General features: G+C 36.8%; 1 protein-coding gene across 18 annotated transcripts in view; it reads right to left on the bottom strand.

Moving 5' to 3' along the window:
• Positions 1-420: 420 nt before the first annotated feature.
• The window catches only part of CAMK2D (calcium/calmodulin dependent protein kinase II delta), a 310,654-nt gene continuing 288,320 nt past the window's right edge, over positions 421-22,754 (bottom strand). For 16 of the 18 annotated variants that reach the window (XM_027063212.2, XM_027063289.2, XM_015074797.3 and 13 more), the window contains 5 exons: positions 12,086-12,161; positions 7,334-7,428; positions 5,101-5,329; positions 3,562-3,657; positions 421-2,396 (listed from right to left, as the gene is read on the bottom strand). In XM_027063212.2, coding sequence (XP_026919013.1) covers positions 3,591-3,657; positions 5,101-5,329; positions 7,334-7,428; positions 12,086-12,161 — 467 coding nt within the window. In that variant the 3' untranslated portion in view covers positions 421-2,396; positions 3,562-3,590. The remainder of the gene's footprint in view (positions 2,397-3,561; positions 3,658-5,100; positions 5,330-7,333; positions 7,429-12,085; positions 12,162-22,754) is intronic. The other 2 variants (XM_053217018.1, XM_053217021.1) reach the window with 1 other exon arrangement.

Raw genomic sequence — 22,754 nt, 5'->3', positions numbered from 1 at the left:
CAATTGAAAGGTGGTATACTCGCATACATGTAAGCAGGAGATGAGGTGCATACTGTAGACTGGAAGCGACATTGAAATGGTATACAGTTAGAGTTGGCTTAAAAAAGGAACATCCTAGCAGCCAAGTGAAGGATGGAACAGAAGACACACTTAGCAATTTCAGGATTCTTGTTTTTAACTACTTTGTTCTCAGAAAAATTTTCCTAGGAGAGACTTACTTTGGACATATATACTAAATTAACTTGCCATTATTACCAAGTGCATTGTTAAAAGGAAGCACAGTTCAATAATTTCATCTTTGCATCAAAGTAAATTGTTATGAATTAATGAGACCACGGTAGGACACACGGCTGCTGGCACTGGCCAGCATCGTGGATGCATTAATACAGTACCTCTTCTTAAGAAATAAAGATGGAAACATTGTCAGCAGAAATCACAAATTTATTAACTCTTAAATATATCAATCAGTCATTTACCATTATGGCAAGAAATATATACAGTGTCCCATGGTAAACTGCAGTGTTTCAAAACGATAGAAGATAATAAATGTGTAATTCAGTTGTGGTGGAGAGAACAAATCACAATTTCCTCACATCTTAGTGTGGAAGACAAACTTGATCTATGGTAATACTTCAACACCACATGCTAAGTTAGAAGTGTAAAAAAAAAACACTATACCTATTATTTTTAAAATACATGTATGCCACGTATAGCCGCTTCACAAAAAGGTAGAAGAAATCAAAAAGGGAAAAACGAGGCCATTACTTTTCACAGATCTCATTGGCAGGTTAACATGGCTCAATACATTTACTGTATATATTTATTTTAAATATATATTTTTAAATCGTGTAATTATCAGAAAAGCTTCAATCCATCTACCATACATCCACTAGCAACAATATCTAAAGTGATTAGTAATCAACACAGAAAGGTGAAATGAGAGAAAGAGGGAGGGTTGTTTTTTGTTTAGTTTTTTGCTTCTGCTTTAAAAATAGGCTTCTGAAGATTGTGAATCACTATTGTTAAAATAATGCTGATGAAGATACCATGCACTAGAAAGCATTTCAGGGAAGAGAAACTGCCTCACAGGAGTTGAGAAAACAAAGGAGAAATGAGAAGCACAAAGAAAATCCAGGCATTTCCCTTTTCTTTTTAAACTGGAAAATCCTAACTCCTCACAGGAAGATAATGTCACTGACACAAGAGAGAAGCTAAGAAAGCACACGCCACAAAGATCAAGTTCTAAACACTTAGGAGAATAGAAATCACTTGCAGACCTCTCTGACTTTAGAAAACTAGCCAGTGGTGAAGCAGGAGGGGCCCAGTCCACAAGGCAGAACTAAGTGCCTTTGCACAAAACCCTGATCCACTACAACTTGGTGTTGTCCTTGCAAGTCCCCTAATTAGTAAGACACCTCTCAGGTAAACTAGGAACTCCCTGCTTTTACCTAAGTTTAAATAATTCTAATACCACCAACATAGGCTGTAGTTTGGACACAGGGATTCTAAGCAGAATTAAGAACGTTTAAAATCTTGACAACGTTTTCAGGGTCCTAAAGATGATAGGAGTGCTAGTTTAGTTACCGCCATTATGCAAATTTCACTTTCCTTTCTGTCTAGTAGTGTGTGAGAAAAGACAGAAGAGGATGGAGAAAAAGGAAGCAAACAGCAAAAAGTGAGATCAAATGGAGAAAACAGAGCACATAGGTGAGAAAGGAACAGGAAATACAACAAATTCACAACTGTGAGTATATCCTAAAGTGATCACACGTAAATTATGTGAATTTTTCCAGTTTACGATTTGAGCAAAACCAGCATGACTTTATCTCGGTTCCATATTGAGTGATTTTGCTCACATATCAACCTACTTTTAATTGTTAAAGAGCAACAAAGCTTTCAACCAGGATCCCAGGATCACACTAGGAAATTGAAAGTGGTTTTTTTTTTTCTGTTTGTTTTTTTTCTTTTTTTTTTTTTTGCTTTTTGTTAAACAAACAAGCCAAAACTGATTAACAGCAAAGAGTTTTAAAAATTTACGTTTCTCTTACAAACTGTCATTCAGAGAACAATAATTTTGAAGTCTGTTAAATCTTGGCATAAACAGAAACTTGACGAATAGGTTGTATTTGGAACATTGTGGAATTTTTTTTTGACCTCCCTCTATTGTTTGCCAACAGTAATTTAAGTTTGCATGGAACATCCCCCTAGTTGAAGTGTAAACAATGTGTGGGAAGGAATATATGACAAGATGATGTATCACATATGCATTACATGTAGGACCTTCACAACTTCATGCACTCAGAAACATGCATGAAGAGGAGGAGAGGACGGCCCAGGGTTCCCATCCAGGTGCCTTGAGAACAAGAGAATGCAGAAGTGGCACTGTTGACATTTAGCTGAAAGAAAGTGGGGGAGGGGGGAGGGAGAAATAAGTTACACCGTTTTACAAAATATTGCCAAATTGTTTTGCCAAAGATGTGACTAGGGTACAATTTTATACCTTAGCTAAATTAATTGAAAATACAATGTATGAGATCTTTGCTTGCAAAAGATGAAATACACGATGTTAAGCAGAAACAAAATTAAAATAGATAACAACAGCATTAATTTTCTCTCAACTTTGTCCACACAGAGCTAAGCTGAAAACAGAAACAGGAACCCAGGCTTCAATCACATTATTGAATATAAATATGCATTGTAAACATTCATGTTTTGTTAAAATGAAGTTTAAGTTCATCCTTAGCTTTTGTCATCATTCTTAGGCTCCTTGGAAAGTTAAACCTAGAAGTCAATTTAACAAGGAATATAGCCTCAAAAGTAGATGAAACATAATGATTTAATTGGAGGTTGTTTTTTTTTTTTTTTAATCCAACTGCTGGGAGCACTATTTGTTAAAAGCTCTGATAAGGTTCAGTGCTTTGAGTGGAGAAAATATTCACAACATTACCACATATATCTGGATCCTAATCCAAGTTAAGAAATAAATCTTAAAAAACAACACAGGCATGAATTTAATTACAGTCAACTTTCAATTATCCTCTGGAATTACCTACTATGTGAGTTTTAAATTTCAGCTTGACTTCCTCTTGTGGCCTGTGCTCATGGTCAAATGCTATTATACTCAGTCAGGCACAGCAAATTAATTTATAAATTAACCTTAGTCAACTGCTTAACAGGAATTACCACCTCTAGAAAAATGGACACCAAAAAATCCTACAGCTTGTTATAAATTAGGTCTGGATAATTGAGAGTTGTGAGAATTGACCCAGACATAATGGACTTTTAAGGCGAGAACTCCAGGATATTCTAAAATGCCAACATCCATATGCTAAGGCTCTTCTCAGAGCTTATTACCTTTAAAACAAGGGTTATGCTACAAAATGAGGCCAAACATTAGACTCAAGAGCTCATGCAAAAGTGCTATAAATTTCCAAAGACCTTTAATATTTTCCATTGAATACAATGCAAACGAAAATATTCTTAAAGGGAAGAAAAACAGCCATGCAGCTTTTTAGTCATTAGCTCCATTCACAAAGTATCCCGGAGCAGGATGTTACTTACAAGACCCATATGTGAATGGTTTTCAGGCCTTAGATGTTTTGCCACAAAGAGGTGCTTCCTGAGAAGTTTTCTTTCCCATTTGGAATACAGGATGGCCTATTAAGAGAAGCCCCATTTAAGCCATTTGGCGTAAAATGAAGTTTTCTTAAATAGGCTCTATCCCATAAACACTTGAGGGAATTGTAGAAAAACCTTACCCTCTAGTACTGTATGATTGTAATCCCTTACATATTAACTGTCAATTAGTGCTGTACCTCTTTGGGGTAAAAAACACACAAGCACGGGTATCTTCATTATTATATTCCTCTTGTCATTCTCTTCATTACATAGCTATCTATTTTTCCTTCGTCTACTTTTTATAAATCCAACAGTGATAAGTAATTATTAAGGCTATAGAGAAGGTCTTTGAAAACCACTGTGGTACATTATTAAACTGAGAAATTTTGATAGATTCTCTGGAGTTGAATGGCTGTTTGTATAAACTTGACTCCCCATCCTACTCCCTTCTGAATATTAACAGGTGATCCTGGTGAGACAATTTGGAATGAGACCAACATTAGGTCAAACTTCTGAGTCTAAACTCTCCTTCTTGTTTTCATCTCATCCCTTCACTGACACAACCTTATTTCTCATTAATATTCCCCTTTACTCCAGTTGGAGCCAGCCTTCCTTATCCATAATCCTCTACCATACAAAGCTAACATCCTGACATTGTCCTTTTCTTATGATATTCCTGGACTATCTTCCATTTGCTCTATGTCTCCAAATTCCACTTGGAATTTGGACAAGGTCTTAAATGATATATTCTGTGCAAGATATACTTCTAAACTACTGTGAACAGTTTGTTACATTGGTCATTCATTCCATTCTACTCTGAAGTTGATTGCAAACCTCGTAATTTTTCTTTGGTATCAATCATAAGTTGATTTCTAAACTAGAATATAAGTTCCTGGAAGACAATTATCTTTTACCTTGTATTTTATCTGGCATAAGTTAATCACCTAGGAGATGTGCAAGAAATATTTGTCTAATTATTGATTGGAAGAGCAAACATAACATCTGAGGTAGAGTAGCATAGTGAGGAAGACACTGAAATACCTGTTCCTTGTATTTTGAATGCTGTGTTTATAAATTTCTTCTAATACCTGTTAACTGAGCCCAGTAGATCATGTATAAAGGTTCTGATATGATAATGGTCATTTTAGAAACGCCTCCTTATTTTTTCCTCCCACATCACCCTCTTCTGCAAATTGTGACAATGAAGTCACAAATAGTTTGCCGTATTACGTGATTTAAGAAAAAGAAACCAGCTTGCTGGGGTATCCTCCAGTTTCTATTATACGTGTGTTTCAACCCCCAAACAGCTGGTCTAGTTGATCTTTCTAGACAGTTATGATCTATTTCTCCTTAAACATTCCCACTGATGTAACTGACTTCCAGTGTTAAACAACACTATGTCATGTTATTAACAATGGAATAAGTAAAAAACACTGGCCATGGGTATATTAGCAAAGAAGCTGACAGACTGGAAATATTTACTTGATGGGTACTGTTGGCGACCCAGAGCGATGAAAATGAACATTCTGCCACTTTCCATCCCGGCGGTGCCACACACGGGTTTCTTCTGACTGCATTGTCTTTGGCATCCCGCTGCCATCCATGTACTGTGTGAGCCTAATGTACGCTATGCAGGCAGCATCATCACCTACCAGGTGTACATGGGGGTTCAGAATAATAGTGTGGATTGGTTTATTGCTTTTGGACAAAGCTGAAAGAGAATAAAATGAAAACAAAACTTAGTTACTACATACAGAAAACCAAAACCAGTAACTTCGTCTGGGGCCAATGAATGCAATGCCATTCATTCATTCAACTACTAATTGTTTGCTTTGAGTCCCTGGCACTGTGCAAAGTAAAAGGAAAAGAGAAAGGAAAAAAGAAAGAGCAAAAGTAGATAGTCATTATTTTCTTTGTTTACCTTCATAGAGAAGTTGTCACTCTGGAAACTCAGGGACACACAAAGCTGAAGGTGAAGAGGTGTATTTATTTATAATGGGAAGTGGTTAAAAACAAAAGCTATACTGGGGCACCTGGGCAGCTCAGTCGGTTTAGCCTCCGAGTTCGGCTCAGGTCATGATCTCACAGTTTGTGGGTTTGAGCCCCGCATCAGGCTCTGTGCTGACCGCTTGCTCAGAGCCTAGAGCCTGCTTCGAATTCTGTGTCTCCTTCTCTCTCTGCCCCTCCCCAGCTCACGCTTTGTCTCGCTGTTTCTCAAAAATAAATAAATGTAAAAAAATAAAATAAAAACAAAAGCCATGATACAAATAGAGAGGTAGTGGGCCTGGCCCAGATGCATGGAGCAGTTGAGATGCATGGAACAAGTGGTCTTGTTCGTTTTGTTAGCTGATGAAATACATGGGACAAGGAAATATATCAAGTATCATGCTTAACTGACTGAGCCACCCAGGTGCCCCTAAAATGCTTTTTATTTATTTTTGAGAGAAAGCGAGAGAGCAAGTGAGGGAGAAGAAGAGAGAAAGGGAGACAGAGGATCTGAACTGGGCTCTGTGCTGACAACAGAGAGCACAATGCAGGGGCTTGAACTCATGAACCCTGAGATCATGACCTGAGCTGAAGTAGGACGCTTAACCAACTGGGCCACCCAGGTGCCCCTGATGTTATTCCTTTAGATCACTAAAACAGGTTAAACTGTTTTACCTGTTATGCAAACCTCTCTCCCATTTTCAGAAAAGATCTGAGTAAATTACTAAATGCTACAGTCAAATAAAAAAGAATATCCCATTATGAAGAATATGTATTTATGGTAAGTAATGACATATAGTTTCTGTTGAAGTAAGTTAAACATTTAAGGGGTTAATTATTCTTTTATTAGTGATGAGATGGTGTCGATTGAGAACCAACTGGAAGAAACATTATGAGAGAATCAGGAAATTTACTGAAGCTTTATTAAGGCCAATTTACCACATAATTCTTTCCTTGCAAATGCCTAGTGACTATGTAAAAAAAAAAATCATTAAACATACTTTAAATTAAAAACCCATGCCACAGCAGACATTCCTGTCAACGCTTATAATTATTGGAAGTGAATTTGATTATTCTAGTCCTTGCTACACTTCCTCTTTAATTTGATGAATTCACTCTATGTATCATGCAAACAAAAGACAATTCCTAGTCTTCAGGTGTAAGGAAACGAAAGATAAAAGGAATTTCTGGTTTACACTTTTTTTGATGATCTCAAGGATCTCAGGAGTTTCTTTTGCTACTATCTCTGAAATGTGGCTATTTCCTCTAAGACCAAATTCTTATAGTGAAAACTGAAATATTTATTTACCCGATCACTCATCTTCAGGTACATTTCACTTTGAAAATGAGCACTATGCTTGAAAGCACCCCTTTATGTGAAATACTCTGATATGCTATGGTGTCTTTTACTTTTTTGTACATAAACAATGTTTTATGAAAACTTATTTTTTTGGTAATTCATTTTGCAGCTTATATATACATTTTCTGGGACTTAGCTGGGGTACGTCCCATCAACATTACCTTTTATACAAAATCAAAGAGCTTCCAAAACACCAAAACTTTTAAGCTTGTCGTTTTTTTTTTCAGTTTCAAATACGAAAAGTGTTATGATGTAAAATACTGGACTAAGGTGAAAATTCTCATTATAGAATAGAGAAAAGCTATAAATTTAAGAGAAATTCAAAGAGAAATTGGAAAAGGCATGTTATTAAATTTAGAATAAATGTACCATTTTCAAAGTAGAATCGGTGAAAGTCCATCCCTTCCACTAAATTACCCAAAGCTTCAGGTTCAAAAGCAGTAAGGCCCGGGTCACAGATTTTTCTGTAGGGGAAAAAAAAAACATAATGAAAATAACCAATACATAGGTTAATATATTTTGTTTATATAATATAATATACTTTGTTTCACACATATCCAGTCTTATTTATCAACTCTTATTTTTCACTGGAAGGAAAGAGTCTTTAAAAAACATAAAAATATAAAATTTCTTTCACAGGCCTTGGCAAGGTGAGTTGAGGAGCAGATGCTATAAAAGCATTTTGCAGGGAACTCTGATAGGCGCAAGATAACACAGCAAGTTCCAGCAGATGATAACTAGACTTCTTTAGGAGTCCCCTTTTTAAAATTTCTGCTTTTTTATATTTCCAAGATGAATTCTCTAGGCTTTCTCCAGTTTTTCCTCTTATTTTTAATTTTTTAAATGTTTGTTTATTTTTGAGCGTGAGAGAGCGCGCCTGAGCACAAGCAGGGGAGGGGCAGGGAGAGAGGGAGACACAGAATCCCAAGCAGGCTGCAGGCTCCGAGCTGTCGGCACAGAGCCCGAACTCACAAACCGTGAAATCATGACCTGAGCCAAAGTCATATGCTTAACCCACTGAGCCACCTAGGCACCCCATGTTACTTTTATTTTTTTACACTTGATCTTAGCCAAAAGGCCGAGAAGTGATTTACTCTTAAGTTGTCGGAGTCCAATACACTCTCCAAGTCCTACAAAATCAACATTGGCTCTGAAACTAAATAATTTTGGAACAACTTTTGACACCTTCTACATTCATTGATTTGAAAGCATATATCACAGCCTGTACTTTCTGGAAAAGCTGTTTTTAAAGTTTATTTCACTTGGGGTGCCTGGCTGGCTCACTCGGTTAAGAGTCCCAACTTCGGCTTAGGTCGGTATCTCACGGTTTGTGAGTTCGAGCCCCACATCGGGCTCTGTGCTGACAGCTCAGAGCCTGGAACCTGCTTTGGTTTCTGTGTCTCCCTCTCTCTCTGCCCCTCCCCCGTTTGCGCTCTCTCTCAAAAATAAAAATAAAAAATAAATTAAAGTTTCTTTAACTTTTAAAATAAAATTGAGAGATTCAAACATACAGATTAGTTTTCTTTTTAATACTGGAAATGTAATTCCACAAAGAGATAGGACATTTTTAAATATTCAGAGAAAGCCAATGGCTTTCTTTGGAGAAATTTATTCCATGAAGAATTGTTAAACACCTATGTGGCAGATATTCTTTGAAACAATTATAACAATCAAGACTGGAATAGAAATAAATACAAAGTGCCTGAAAACCGGACTACTTACATATGGGACAGGAAAGATTTAGGAGAAAAAGTGAGCTGGGCTTTTAGGAATGTGTAGAAGTTTTCCAGGTGTGGGGAAGATGGTAGGCAGGAGGAGGGCAGCAAATACAATAGCTTAGTACTGAGAGAATAGAGAGTATGTTTAGGGAACAACTAGTCGCTTGATCTGGTGAGCACTGGGTCAGTGGGTATGTATATAAGTCCCATAAAGGGGGAAACAGTTCCTTGGGCCTGCAGTGATCAGGGCAGGCTTCTCAGAGAAGGTGACATAAAATCTGGATTTGAGGAAATAGTGCAAGTTTACAAAGTGATAAAAGGATTTGGGACTATTTATTTTGGGGGAAAAACATTTTAACTGTTCAACAGAAATACAAGTTGGCCAACATGTATTCAAAAGGCCAACTCACTATGGTTCTTCACAGTATTGTTCATAGTGCATGGAACCGATTTTTTAAAGAATGCTTTTAAAGTAGAAAATAGTTGGGGCGCCTGGTTGGCTCAGTTGGTTAAGCATCCGACTACAGCTCAGGTCATGATCTTCCAGTTTGTGAGTTTGAGCCCTGTGACGGTGCTGACAGCTCAGACCCTGCAGCCTGCTTTGGATTCTGTGTCTCCCTCTCTCTCCTCCCTCCCTCTCACACTCCATCTTTCTCTCTCTCAAAAACAAATAAACATTAAAAAAATGTTTTTTCTAAAAGAAAATACTTAAAAAAATCAGTGACTATTTCTCTGGTTAAAAAAAAAAAAAAAGCCTTAAAGGCAGGAGTGGCAGAGGGGAGGTAGTGAGGAGGGCTTTTACATTTTGTCTCAGACTTGCTGGTGGGCAGGTACTTTCAAGCTCAAAGTCAAATATATATAAATATATATAATCTCTAAGGGGCGAAATGGGAATAGCCATGTTGCTATGGTAACAGGAATTTATTCTGCCAGGGGCTGTTACTTCCTCTGCAAATATGACTTCTGGTTGTCAACATTGGTAAATCAAAAATTTTTACTACCTTATAGTGGTGCTGAAATCATCTGAGAATCACCGTACTATGATGGATCTCTTTACCAACCACCAAAAAGAGTCAATATATCTGAAAACCTGTTAATCTGTTCTTTCTTTCTCTCTCCTCTGTATATATGCATTTATCACCTGTCATAGGCTTTGGGTTAATAAAGGATTCACAAAGCTGCCACTTGATATATATATGTGTGAACACACATGCTCTGAACAGGTGTCCTAAGGACCAGTTGACAGGGCTTTACCAGTGTATTCATCCAAAAAGCTCCCATGTAAGGTCCTGTTGAATTATCCCTGGGCCTGAGTTGAAACATCAGGCCAGATTACAGGCCTCTGTAGGTAAACAGATGTGATTCCACAGGACTGCATTATTTAAAATACCTTACATTAACCTGTCTTAGAATATAGGAAACGTTCCAATTTTGCCTGGCTATGACCACCAACAAAATACACTTTTTTACTATTCTACAGGAGAATGCTATTACAAAAAAATACATATTTGAAAATAGTATTCTCATATTTGGAGAACATGTTCTCATGTTTTTCTTAATAGAGTTCTCAGCGGAACAATAGAAGAGCAGCTTCTATAGCACAGAGTTCTCCACAACTTTAAAAGGGAGCTCTGGTCTCTGACGAGAGTTTTATTTTAAACTTCATATCTTACTATTTCAAGTGTACTTTATTAAATCATGTGAAAATAGCTGATACACACAAATATATACACATGCATATGCATGTGTTTGCATGTATATGCATTTACACATTTAATTTACAAGAAGCAATCCTGCATTTAATTTAGTTCTTAAACTCATTTACTTTTCATATTTTATAACAGATGATAAAAGCAATACCTTATATAAAATTTGGGAAAAAAGGCAAGAAAAAAATTCACACATAATTTCATCTCCCAGAGGCAATGTCCTTTTTTCCTTTTCAAAACCAATTTGTCATATCTCATTCTAGTTTTAATGCTTTTTCTCAGGTAGTTGGAATAATTATGTACATTATAATTACATCATAAGCATTTGCCAGATTTCTAGAAACTACATAAACATCCACTGTACCAAATGCACCACATATTACTTAATGGTTTCCTTAATGTCGGACATATGTTTCCAATTTTTCACTATTATGAACATCGCTTCAATAATATTTTTGTTTATATTTTTTGTCCATGCTTTAGATTAAAAATCCATACCCATGTTAAATTTTTTAAAGTTTATTTACTTATTTTGAGAGAGTGTGCATTAACAGGGGTCATGAGAGAGAATTCCAAGCAGGCTCTGTGCTGTCAGGGCAGAGCCCAACTAGAGTCTCGATCTAACAAACCCTGACATCATGACCTGGGCCAAAATCAAGAGTTGAACGCTCAACCAACTGAGCCACTCAGGTGCTCCCATACCCATGTTAAATTTTTATCAGTAAAATCAGAGGATTAAAACAATTTGAAACTTTAGAAATAAATAAATTTGAAATAAATGCTTTTTGGTATATAAGAACTAAACGTCCCTTCTAACCACTGCCACTACTACCAACCTAAATTTTTGCCTCACATTTGCCTCACATTTGCACATTTGGGCTTTCTTTCTTTCTTTTTTTTTTTAAGTATACAAGTTTTATCTATTTGGGTAGCCTAATCATTTTATCTTCTCATTTGTCATTACTTTCTCTGCTTTTAAATTTAGGTCTTTCCAATCAGAGATCAAATTCAATCTTTTTGCATTGAACTCTTTCATTCAAGAGGAGCTCACTCGTATGGAGTAAGAGGAAGGCTTGGACTGATTTTTATCTTTGTCCAAATGGCTAGCTTGTTGACCTACATACCTTGTGAAATACGCCTATTTATTTGAATGCTTTATTTTTACTTGATTTCCTTTATATACCCTATGGTCCAGTAGTTCATAAACTTTAAGCATTGGGACTTTCTTCAAATAAACTGTTACCTAAGAGACAAACTCATAAAAGAGACAAAGAAAGGTTGAGGCGTGCTGGCCCAAGAGGTAGAAGGCTGCCTCATGTCACCTTCTGGGTGATATGGATCTGTCCCAGGATCTTGACAGAGCTGCGAGGCAAAACATCTCTTAAACCAAAATGTACTTCTATGTGCTTTCCTGTCTCTTGTGTTTTTGCTCTCATGGATGCTCTGCCTGGAATGCCTTCCTCATATGGAAGAGTGGGTGATTACAAGTCTGTGCATTGACCGGGAGAGCACCAATCCTCCTATCAGAAGCTTTGTGTTTCCTCTGTGAATCCTATTTATTTATGAAATAAAGCTATCATTGACCTCAAACCTGGGGTTAAATATACATGAATTCCGGTACACTGAAGAATGCACTCATATATAAAATATTTTGTTCACATGCATGAAAGCAAAATAAATGTGCCTCTACTCACGTGTAAGCTTCAAAGTCCCCATTGTTGATAGCTTCAATCAGTTGTTCAGTGACTTTGATAATTTCTTGCTTTCGTGCTAAAGGCAAAGATAGATTATTTTATGTGGCTTTTGTCCTTTGTTCTCCTAAAACTCTAACAATATTGCTATTTTTCTTAGAGTTTTAACATTTAAGACCCATCCGTCCCCCAAACATGGTGTTATTCTCTCTACAATCCTGCTGTTTATAGTGCAGAGATCAGCATCATCGACTTCTTTTGGGAGGCTGTAAGACACACAGATTCTCAGGTCTACTCCAGACCTACAGATTCAGAATCTGCATTTTAACAGGACCTTTAGTCACCTAGAAATTCCAGGCTATATAAGTTCTCATTACCTTCATCAACATAATTGGGTTTGTAATTTTTTTTTTCTTTGAACATTTAACAGATGTATGTCTATCTTCAGAATACAGAGGATCTTTTACATTGAGACACTTCAGATACTTTTTACCGTTCAGCTCAACCAACTCTGCAAAAGGGGATGCCGACACTATAAATGACATCATATTTAGACAAATGGCCTTCAGTGAACTCTATGAATTGGAAAACCAACATATGAATCAATATGTGGACATAGGCAGATAGTTCGATGGAACCTCCCTGAAGAGCTGTCAATTCCAACACCAAACATGCTTTGTTTCTATTTCCAGCCCAAAATTGGTAAAATTATTAATAGTTGGCTTGGCTCAAATCCCACTTATTCAGTAAATTCCTTTCTGATTCCATTTGCAAATGTTCCTTGCCTTTTCTGAATGCCTACAGTGTATCATTCATTTGGTAATGAAGCATATGCTATAATACCACAACACCTTTTTTAGTTAAATCATTACTAGTTTTAAATTGTTATTAAACTTTGTTCACTGTGTGATGGTCTTTCTAGTTAAATTAAAAGTTCCCTTGGGGTGGGGGGGAGGCTATTTTTTGCATCCTCTAAGTTTTATTCCCATGTCTTTAAAATAGGTGCTCAATAAATGTGTGAATTTGATCAACTGCCATTAATGATAATCTTTTGATTTCAGAATTCTATTGTTACTAATGAAATTAATGCATGAAATTTTTAAAATTTAAATTTCTATGAGTTTTGCTTTAAGAGCATTGTGATACTTCCTTAAATCACTGGAAATTAACTAGGAGAGTCACGAAGAGTTATATTCATTCTATCTTAGTGAAGCTGCTATTCATAACAGAAAAAGCGGAAGTCTGGTTTTAGATAATTTTTTTTCCAAAGTTTGTTTATTTATCTTGAGAGAATGAATGAGAGTGCAAGCAGAGATGGGGCAGAGAGAAGGGGAGACAGAATCCTAAGCAGCCTCTGCGTTGTCATCGCAGAGCCCGGCTGAGGACTCACCAACTGTGAGATCATGACCTGAGCTGAGAACAAGAGTTGGACACTTGATCGACCAAGCCATCCAGGCACCCCATTTTGTTATTGATTAAAGGCAACCAATATGTATTTTTAATGAAACCGATCATTATTAAACATGTTTTAACCACAAAGTTAAATGCTTACATTTTCCAAGTTATGATGTTTCTTATTTAAAATATTCTGTAAACCTAACCTCATTTATACTATATGAGACTACCCTATAAAATATGACTGCTAATAATGCCAAGGTTGATAATATAAAAAATCACTATATAGGTTAGATTTCATTTTAGTTACATTATTAACTTTCATTTATATAATAAAAAAAAGTTTCTTAGCTCCTACACACATTTAAAACATTTTTTTGCCCTTGTTCAGTTGATTTATGAATATCTAGAATATATCCAACACCAAAACATACTGACACAAGTAGTAGCAGGGAATAATTCTGTAATAGGGATGCCACCAGTGGCACATTTTAGCTTAATTTAGTTAGGCAATAAGTGATTCATCTGTTTCTGGCCTCAACAGTATGAACATTTGGCAAAAGTGCATGACAGCTGACCCGATTCTGGAATATAAAGGACACTGGTGCTCAGAAAAGGAGATTAAGAAAATGTGAATATCAAAACCTCCTCAAAATTAAATCCTTGTTTAAAGCTAATATATTTCCTAGTTTGCTAAGTAAAAAACTACAGTTTAGAAAATGTTAATTTTTAAAAATGAGATGGAAGAAAAACGAATGTGAAATCAGTACCCTTTGTAGAGCTTCATTAGGCTAAGGCTCAGTTTACAGAGCGTGAAAAGTTCAAGGTCACGTTCTGAATTTTCTGAACATCTCTACCTTCCCTGATAAACAAAATATGGAATTAGAATATCGGCTTTAGGTATGGCCATCTCTCATACTGTGAGTCACTGTGGAAATACTTATTATCTCTTTAATAGTTTACAGGCTACAACTGGCTTAATTTTTGTCCTGCACAATCAAAGCAACACAAATTGCCTTCTCTCTTAGTTCTTAGGCTCAGAAACAATGGTCCTTTAGCTGGCAGCACAGCAAGTGGGAATTAGTGAGAATGCTTCTGTGCTGCATCATCAGGAAAACAACATGACAATCTTGGCTTGGCCCCGGAACTCAGGAATCTTTAGAGTGCTTACTTCCCTGGGGCAAAGGAGCCTGAGTGAGTCACAGGTAGCACATGACAGCTGACTCTTTAAAGGAAAGCAGAAGTCTGGAAATGAATCATTTGTATATAGTAGTCCACTGTGGTTGGGACTATTGCCACAGTGACCTACAGGAAGAGTGAGGTTTTGGTGCTCGCTAGCGAACAGTGAATATAAGAGACAATCTACTTCTCAGAAGTGAGGTTAAGGGACAGTCACTGTGCTAGGTGCCTGGCTGCCTGCCTATCTTCTGTAGAAAGGGACCCCTATCGTCTGGCCTTCCCTCTTCCTAAATATCAAGTAATGACCACTCCAGAATTCAAACTGGGGACAGCTTGTGATGTGTCACTATTTAACAATTCAGATGAAGGAAAACTGTACCAATATGGCATTCCCTGCATACCAGAAGTTTTTCCATCTTTAGCTAGCACTTTAATCACTGGGAACTGATTACTCAGTAGTTTCATTTACAGAATAAAGGTACTGAAGCCTATACCCATAAGTCCCAAAGTAGTTTGTGGGGATTTCCAGGTTCCTAGGGGAAAGGCAGGAGAGAAAAGTAAGTGGGAGAGATGTTTCAGATTCTGGGTGTAATTGCTTCCCATGCAACCATGCAAAAGACCTAGAAACATTTTCATGTTCAAATTCATATTCTTTTTGGCTCCCTTATTTTTCTAAAGAGGACTGTTAGATAAGGATGTGAATGGTCCCAGTGTTAAAAACCAACCAACAAAACAAGAAACCCTGGGAACTGAGAATAAGTACATAATAAAACAATGGATAGATTTCAACATTTCTCAAACATTATCAGATCTGAACGATGACCAACAACGCTCTGGGATATGCACACAAACATTACCTACCGGTTTTACAGGTAAGTACAGAGAATATAGGCACTGACCAAGGGACACAGAGTTTGCTGATTACTCCTTCCCTCCATCTTGAAATACTTTTACTGCTTTCCTGCTTTTCTTAATAATTGTGTGATCATATGATCTCTTATTTACTATGTTCTCTTTCTCTACTTGGACTTTAAATGTTTTAATTCCTTTCAAAGGTTCAATTTGAGGCCCTTCTCAACATACACTGTATCCTTCTGAACCCTTCCACACCAGTGTTTTATATTGCTATTTATGTCCCAGTGACTGGCACATTGTTACTTCCTTTTTTCTAGTCTTTTCCTCTACCTCTGTGTGTCAGTGCCTATTTTGGAATCTTCATTTGGATATCTCAAATGCATCTTGAACCCAACATACACTAAACTGATCTAATGAACTTCTACCTGCACAAATCTACTTGCTTTTCCAGGGATCTCCCTCTTGGAGAATGGCAACATCATCATCCAGTTGCATAAGCCAGAAACCTGAGAATCATCTTTGAATCCCTTATCCTACACACCCCATCCAATCTTTCAAGTTCTGTTGATTTTGCCTTTTAAGATATATTGCATATTGGGGCGCCTGGATGGCTCAGTTGGTTAAACGTCCGACTTCAGCTCAGGTCATGAACTCGTGGTTCGTGAGTTCAAGCCCTGCGTGGGGCTCTGTGCTGATAGCTCAGAGCCTGGAGCCTGTTTCAAATTCTCTATCTCCCTTTCTCTCTGTCCCTCCCTCACTCATGTTCTGTCTCTATCTCTCTCTCAAATAAACATTAAACATTTTTTTAAAAATTAAAAAAATAAAATGTATTACATATTAGTTCTTACCTTCTTCACCACCACTCTGGTGTAAGCACCCATCATTTCATAATAAGTTATCTGAAGAGACACTATGAAATCTGGCATAATCTCGACTCTGCTCATCTCACCAGACTCATTCAAAGGCCCTTTTACTTTTCCTGTCCACTCCACCCATACAGCCTATTCTCAGAAATGGAAAATGGCCAAACTGCCTTCTAGTGTTAGCCCGTATATATTATCCTCTCTTGGAGAGCTGTCCCCCATCTTTGCTTCCACTTCTTTTATCAGATCTCAACTATTATTTCTTTGAAAAAGCCTTCTCTGACCCTCATTTTAGGAGAGGTCTCCATGTCATAAATTCACACTTATCTTCTCCTACAACTGCTGTTTAAAAGCACTTAGTATACTAGAATTTACATATTTATTTGTGTGGATTTGATCACATTTTCTCTATTTGTAAGCTCCACAGGGGCAGATAACTTACCACTGCAACCCAACATCTAGCATAGTACATGCTTAATAAATATTTGAATGAACAATGGGTCTAGAACAGACTCAAGCACTTTCTGATTCCCAATCCAGTGGCCTTTCCAACATATAAATACTTCATTTTTAAATGACGGTCAGAGAGCCTTTAAAAAATATACAACTAATAAAGCAATTCAGATTTTAAGAAGCATACCTTACTGTTTACTGACAGCGAAAGAAAATACTCTTCAACTTGTCTAAAACTAACCATCAAATTTCTTTCTCTTTTTGGCTTCCTTATTTTTACTAATGCAACCACAATTTTACTGGTCTCCCAGCTCAAAACCTTGGGTTACTTCTAGACTCTGTGTTCTCCTTTGTCCTCATATTGTCCTCCACAAGTCATTTAATTTTCCATTATCATCTACATGATGTCTCCTACGGTATATCCTTAGCCTCTTCGTCTGTTTGCTTGCCCTTGGCAATCTCATTTATTCCTCTGGCTTTGACCATATAATGAAGACTGCCAAATCTCTATCACTAACCTTAAACCTTTCTGGGCTCCAAGTTCATATTTCTATCTGATTTGTAACATCTCCAGTTACCCTGGCATTTCAGACCTAGTAGGGTGCCAAGATGGACCTCAAGTATCTTCCCTGAGAAACCTGCTGCTTGTCTTCTATCACTCACCTTGGATAGTGATGACATAATCTGCTCAGTTGCCCAAACCAAAAGCCTTGACACTTCCTTTTCTTTCAGTTCTTCATATAGCTGATCACCAGTTCTTCTTCACTCATCTACATCTTTCTCAGATCCATTTATTCCTCTTTAGGCTAATGGCCACTTCTCTGATTCAGGCTCATAGAAGTTCCTAACCACTCCTGCTCCAAGGTCACATCCCACTCACTCCCACTCTCCACCCCTCACTGTTGTAAAATCATCTCTATAGAATAGGGCTAACCATGCCTTTCCCCCACTGTCTAGAAGCCAAGCCCAATATTCTTTGTTCTTGAAAGATCTTCCTACTTTATTTTTCTAGCTTTGACTCTTCACACTTCTTTTCCCCCAGGAGTCCCACATAACCTATTCTATAACTACACCAAGTGTCTCACTTTTCCTCAACTAATCCTGGATCTTTGATAATGTTTTGGCTTTCTTCTTACCATTTCTTCTGTCTGAAAACTCCCCCTCTTCTGTCTGGAAACCTTCAATATTCTGCTCCAAAGTTATCTCTTTCCTTTAGCCTTTCTTAAGTGCTATTCACAACTCTTTGGTTGTACTGCAGTCTTCCTAAAGCATTATCACAGGATGTTCATAAATCTGCTCAGGCAGGACTTGACAGTTTTCTACCTTCAACACCTGGCACTGAATAAATTCCTATACATGCATGCACATATGAATACATAGATGAGGTGTATAAAATATTATGTACATTTTGAAACATCAGATAAATGCCAAGTATGCTGGTGATGATCACGTCTGGCAGCAGTTTGAAAGTAACTGTGCTAACTGAAAAGGCACTTATGGGGGCACCTGGGTGGCTCAGTCAGTTAAGTGTCCAACTCTTAGTTTAGGCTCAGGTCACAATCTTACGGTTCATGGGTTCAAGCTCTGCATCAGGATCTGTGCTGACAGCATGGAGCCTGCTTGGGATTCTCTCTTTCCCTCTTTGCCCCACCCTGCTCCCTCATGCTGTCTCTCTGTCTCTCTCTCTGTCTCTATCTCTCTCTTTGTCATAAATAAATAAACTTAAAAACCCACAAAATCCCTTAAAAAAAAAGAAAGGGCACTTACGGATCTTGCATAGCTCAGAATCAGCAGAATGACCACTCTGTGTGACGCCATGGTATTTTAGATGCCAGAGTAATTTGTATAGATCTAGTAAGATAAACTGGGCATATCTAGCCAATGTTTAAACTTGTAATTTCTTTTCAAGAGAACTGAGTTCAGAGAAATATCCTAGTTATTATTCAAGCTTGAACTTTCCAGTAGTTATAGATTTTGGATTAAGAAGTTTGCTGAGATGAAACCACTTGACAATTAACCTTACTCAGGCATCTACCTTGTCTACTGTGAAACTCAGACTAGGAAATGAACTGAATTTATAGATGCAAGTTGATCTTTACTAAAATGTTAGCACAGTATCATACACTGAAATCTTTTAGTGAACTGTGCCTAAAGACTACTTAATGATCAAAAGTTGCACAATTAAAATTTTAGCTTTTTGGGGTATATTAGCTCATTAGCAATTCTGCTCATTTACTTTTTGCCAAGAGGTATAGTTCTATTTAATTTAACTTCTTCTTTTTACATATCTCAGAGGTATCGGGCACTTGGCTGCCAGAGACTTGAAGGACAGGGAGGTTAAGTGACTTGCTCAAGTCATCCAGCAAAGTCAGAAGCTGTGCCAGGGCTGGAACTTTATTTGGCTGAGGTATCTGTTTAATTCGCTAATCTATGTTCCTTTCCAGCCCACAGTGCCTAATTCAATATTTTGAAATAATAAACTTAAATGAACCACCTAAGTGTCTTTGAACTTACTCTGGCAAGGTGACTGACTACTTAATTACTGGGCCAAGGTTGTAATTAATTATTATACTGATTTCACAAAACTGGGTGCCCCATGGTTTCATTGTCTTTTTCCACACTGCCATTAACAAAAATAACTCTTAGGAATAGTTATTATCTTCGGCAAATATACAAATTAGGATCATTTTCATGCTTTTGGTAGTTTATAGAAAAAGGTGTCTATCAACTAAGCTGTTTGGCATTTCCTATGCAATTAACAGCTTGCTTCTTAGTAATTTCATTTTTATTTCACTAGTTTCATGTATTAACATTCAGGAGAATATTTTCCATTATTTTGGCTTTTAAAATCAAGCCCATAGAAGATTTTAGAGTTGCCTCGTTTACCCTGGAATATTTTACTCAAATTAAGAGCTGGAAATTACCAACTTTCTCCTCAGTAATGCTTTCAAGAATTGTTGTAAAGCTCACTTACCCAGAAGTCACCTGTTGAATGACATCAATTACTCAGCTCTTTAATCACTAGTGTTTCTTAAGATTACAAAACTAAATTATTCAAATCATCTTTGTACTTTGCTCTATAAAAACTGCTCTTAGTTTCAAAGCATAAAATGTTAATTGGGAGAAGAAATACTATTAATCTTAGCCCTGTTAAATTTCTATGACTTGGCAATAGATGATTAACAAATATTTAAAAACAAAAAAACTCTAGCATTGGGATCATTTAGTATAAGTGAAAATAGGTTTACATTTTTAAAAAAGTTTGTGAGGATATCATTGGGTTACAAAATATGACCATGTCATTCCTAAAATGACTCTAGATCTAAAGAAGTAAAATATTTACTATTTTTTGTAAAAAATTAAGGGATGTATACTTATAAAGATTTTCATTAAAAATGGCTTACGTTAAGTTTTAGAGTATAGGGGCGCCTGGGTGGCTCAGTTGGTTGGGCGACCAACTTCGGCTCAGGTCATGATCTCACGGTCTGTGAGTTTGAGCCCCGCATCAGGCTCTGTGCTGACAGCTCAGAGCCTGGAGCCTGTTTCAGATTCTGTGTCTCCCTCTCTCTCTGACCCTCCCCCATTCATGCTCTGTCCCTCTCTGTCTCAAAAATAAATAAATGTAAAAAAAAATTTTGAAAAAAAAAAGTTTTAGAGTATAGAGAAACTATAGGTGGTTATGTAGAATATTTGCTTATATGGAAGAATTCAGTCCAGCCACATTAAAGCAATTGAATAACTGTTCTGGTATCCCCAACTGACTTGTAGAAGCTAGAAACAGCACAACATTGTGAATACCATTGAGTATTTTAGTATTAAGATTTGTGTGAATCAGATAGGTGTGGTACCACTTCCAGTTAAGAGTTGATGACATGGAAGAAAAAAGATTTTAAGAAACTGGTTCAAAGATTCACATCAATTGCTTGAGGATTAAACTGCAGTCTCCTCTATAATGTGGGTCAAACTTGAGGGCATTATGCTACGTGAAGTCACACAGAGGAAGACAAATACTGTATGCTTTTACTTATATGCGGAATCTCCCAACCAGACAAACAACTCATAGAAAAAGAGATCAGATTTCTGGTTACCATAGGCAGTACTGGGATAGGAGAAGGGGGAATTGGAGGGAGATGTTCAAAGGGTACAAACTTGCAGGGCGCCTGAGTGGCTCAGTCAGTTAAGTGTCCAACTCTTGATTTCAGTTCAGGTCATGATCTTCCAGTTCATGGGATCGAGCCCTGTGTTAGGCTCTGTGCTGACAGTGCAGAGCCTGCCTGGGATTCACTTCCTCTCTCTCTGTCCCTCCTCTGCTGGCACTCTCTCTCTCAAAATAAATAAACTTAAAAAAAAAAAAAAGGTACAGACTTGCAGTTATAAGGTAAATAAGTCCTAAGGATGTCATGTACAACGTGGTGACTACAGTTAACACTGTTAGATGGTATATGTGAAAGTTGTTAAGTCCATCCCAAGAGTTCTTACCAGAAGAAAAAAACTTTTTTAGACATTTCTTTTTTTATATCTATATTAGATGTTAAGTGTTAACTAAACCTACTATGGTAATCATTTCACAATATATGCAAACCAAATTCATTTGTTATATATAAACTTATATAGTGCTGTATGCTGTATATTAATTATATCTTTAAAAAACCATAGTCTACTAGCATTCAAGTTTATACACTTGAATGAAACAAAGATACTAAGCATTCTCAAGGAGTATCTGTTTCCTCCACTGTAGAAAATAATAAGACTTAAATAAAATAATGAGACTTGAAAAGGAGACAATGAGATAGAATTTTTAAATATCTGGAAAATTTTTGTTTTGTTTTGTTTTTTGACAAGAAGGAAATCCAGCCTTCCCCAGACCCTGGAACTATAATGAGTCCAATTAACCCCTCCAATTAATTTTACATAATATCAGCCAAAAGAAGCATGTGTCTTTATGGTCAAAAGTAATTGTCAAAGTGTTAATGCTCTGTTCTTCAATATGAAGAATATATATATATATATATATATATATATATATATATATATATATACACAGAGAGAGAGAGAGAGAGGGAGAGAGAGAGAGAGAGGGAGAGAGAGAGGGAGAGAGAGGTTAAAACCCTGTGCAGTCATGAGTAGGTTTTTCTCCCCCAATGGTTTCTATTGTGGTTTAGCTTGATATTTTATTTTTAATAACTTATTCCATTCCTATATAAAAAGTATACAGTTTGAATTTAGCAAAAAATAGAATTCAGTATATTCTTGGATAAGTTTATTTGTAACTACACTTTTCTGAATAATTCAACTGGTAGGTTTGTAAATGCTCCCTGGGACCAAGAATGTAACATAAACTTAAGAGCATGTTCTCTATACTCCAAAACCATTTTAAATCTTTGTTTTGCACAAAGCAAAAATAAAAAGCAAGCAAACAAAAAACCCTACCAAAATTAATTGAAGTGTGATGTGATTTTTGAGAAAGACTGAAACTGAACACAGTAAGAGTACACAAAAATAGTATTCTGCCTCCATATTTATTGAGCCCAATCTGATTTTCTGAAGTCTTTTCTCCTTATCTCCATGTTCACACAACTCTTAGTCATATTTCAAAGTTTCTCATACCAGTGTTGTCTCAGTAAGGCTGAAGTGAAAGCAGTTTTTTTTATCACCTACCACTGTATAGATATTTTAACTCTAAGAATGTCATGTCACTTTTTTCTAAGCATTAAGTACGTCTACTTGTCCCATTTTGAACCATTCCCCCAAATAGGTAGCAGCATCTCCTGTCATTGAAACTCCATACTTTCTAGCTAATTCTCATCTTCAACGGCTACAAAAATAGTGGCTGTGCTTTCATTACAAAGTCTATCATTATCCAATCCATAGCTTCCAGAATTAATAAATGAGAACTGAAAGGGCAGATGAGGTCCAGTGAAATGGGA

The sequence above is a fragment of the Acinonyx jubatus genome, chromosome B1 (genome assembly GCF_027475565.1).
Source record: "Acinonyx jubatus isolate Ajub_Pintada_27869175 chromosome B1, VMU_Ajub_asm_v1.0, whole genome shotgun sequence".
NCBI classification, from domain to species: Eukaryota; Metazoa; Chordata; class Mammalia; order Carnivora; family Felidae; genus Acinonyx; species Acinonyx jubatus.
The sequence above is the reverse complement of the archived record's forward strand: the minus strand, read 5'-3'. Positions and strand labels throughout refer to the sequence as shown.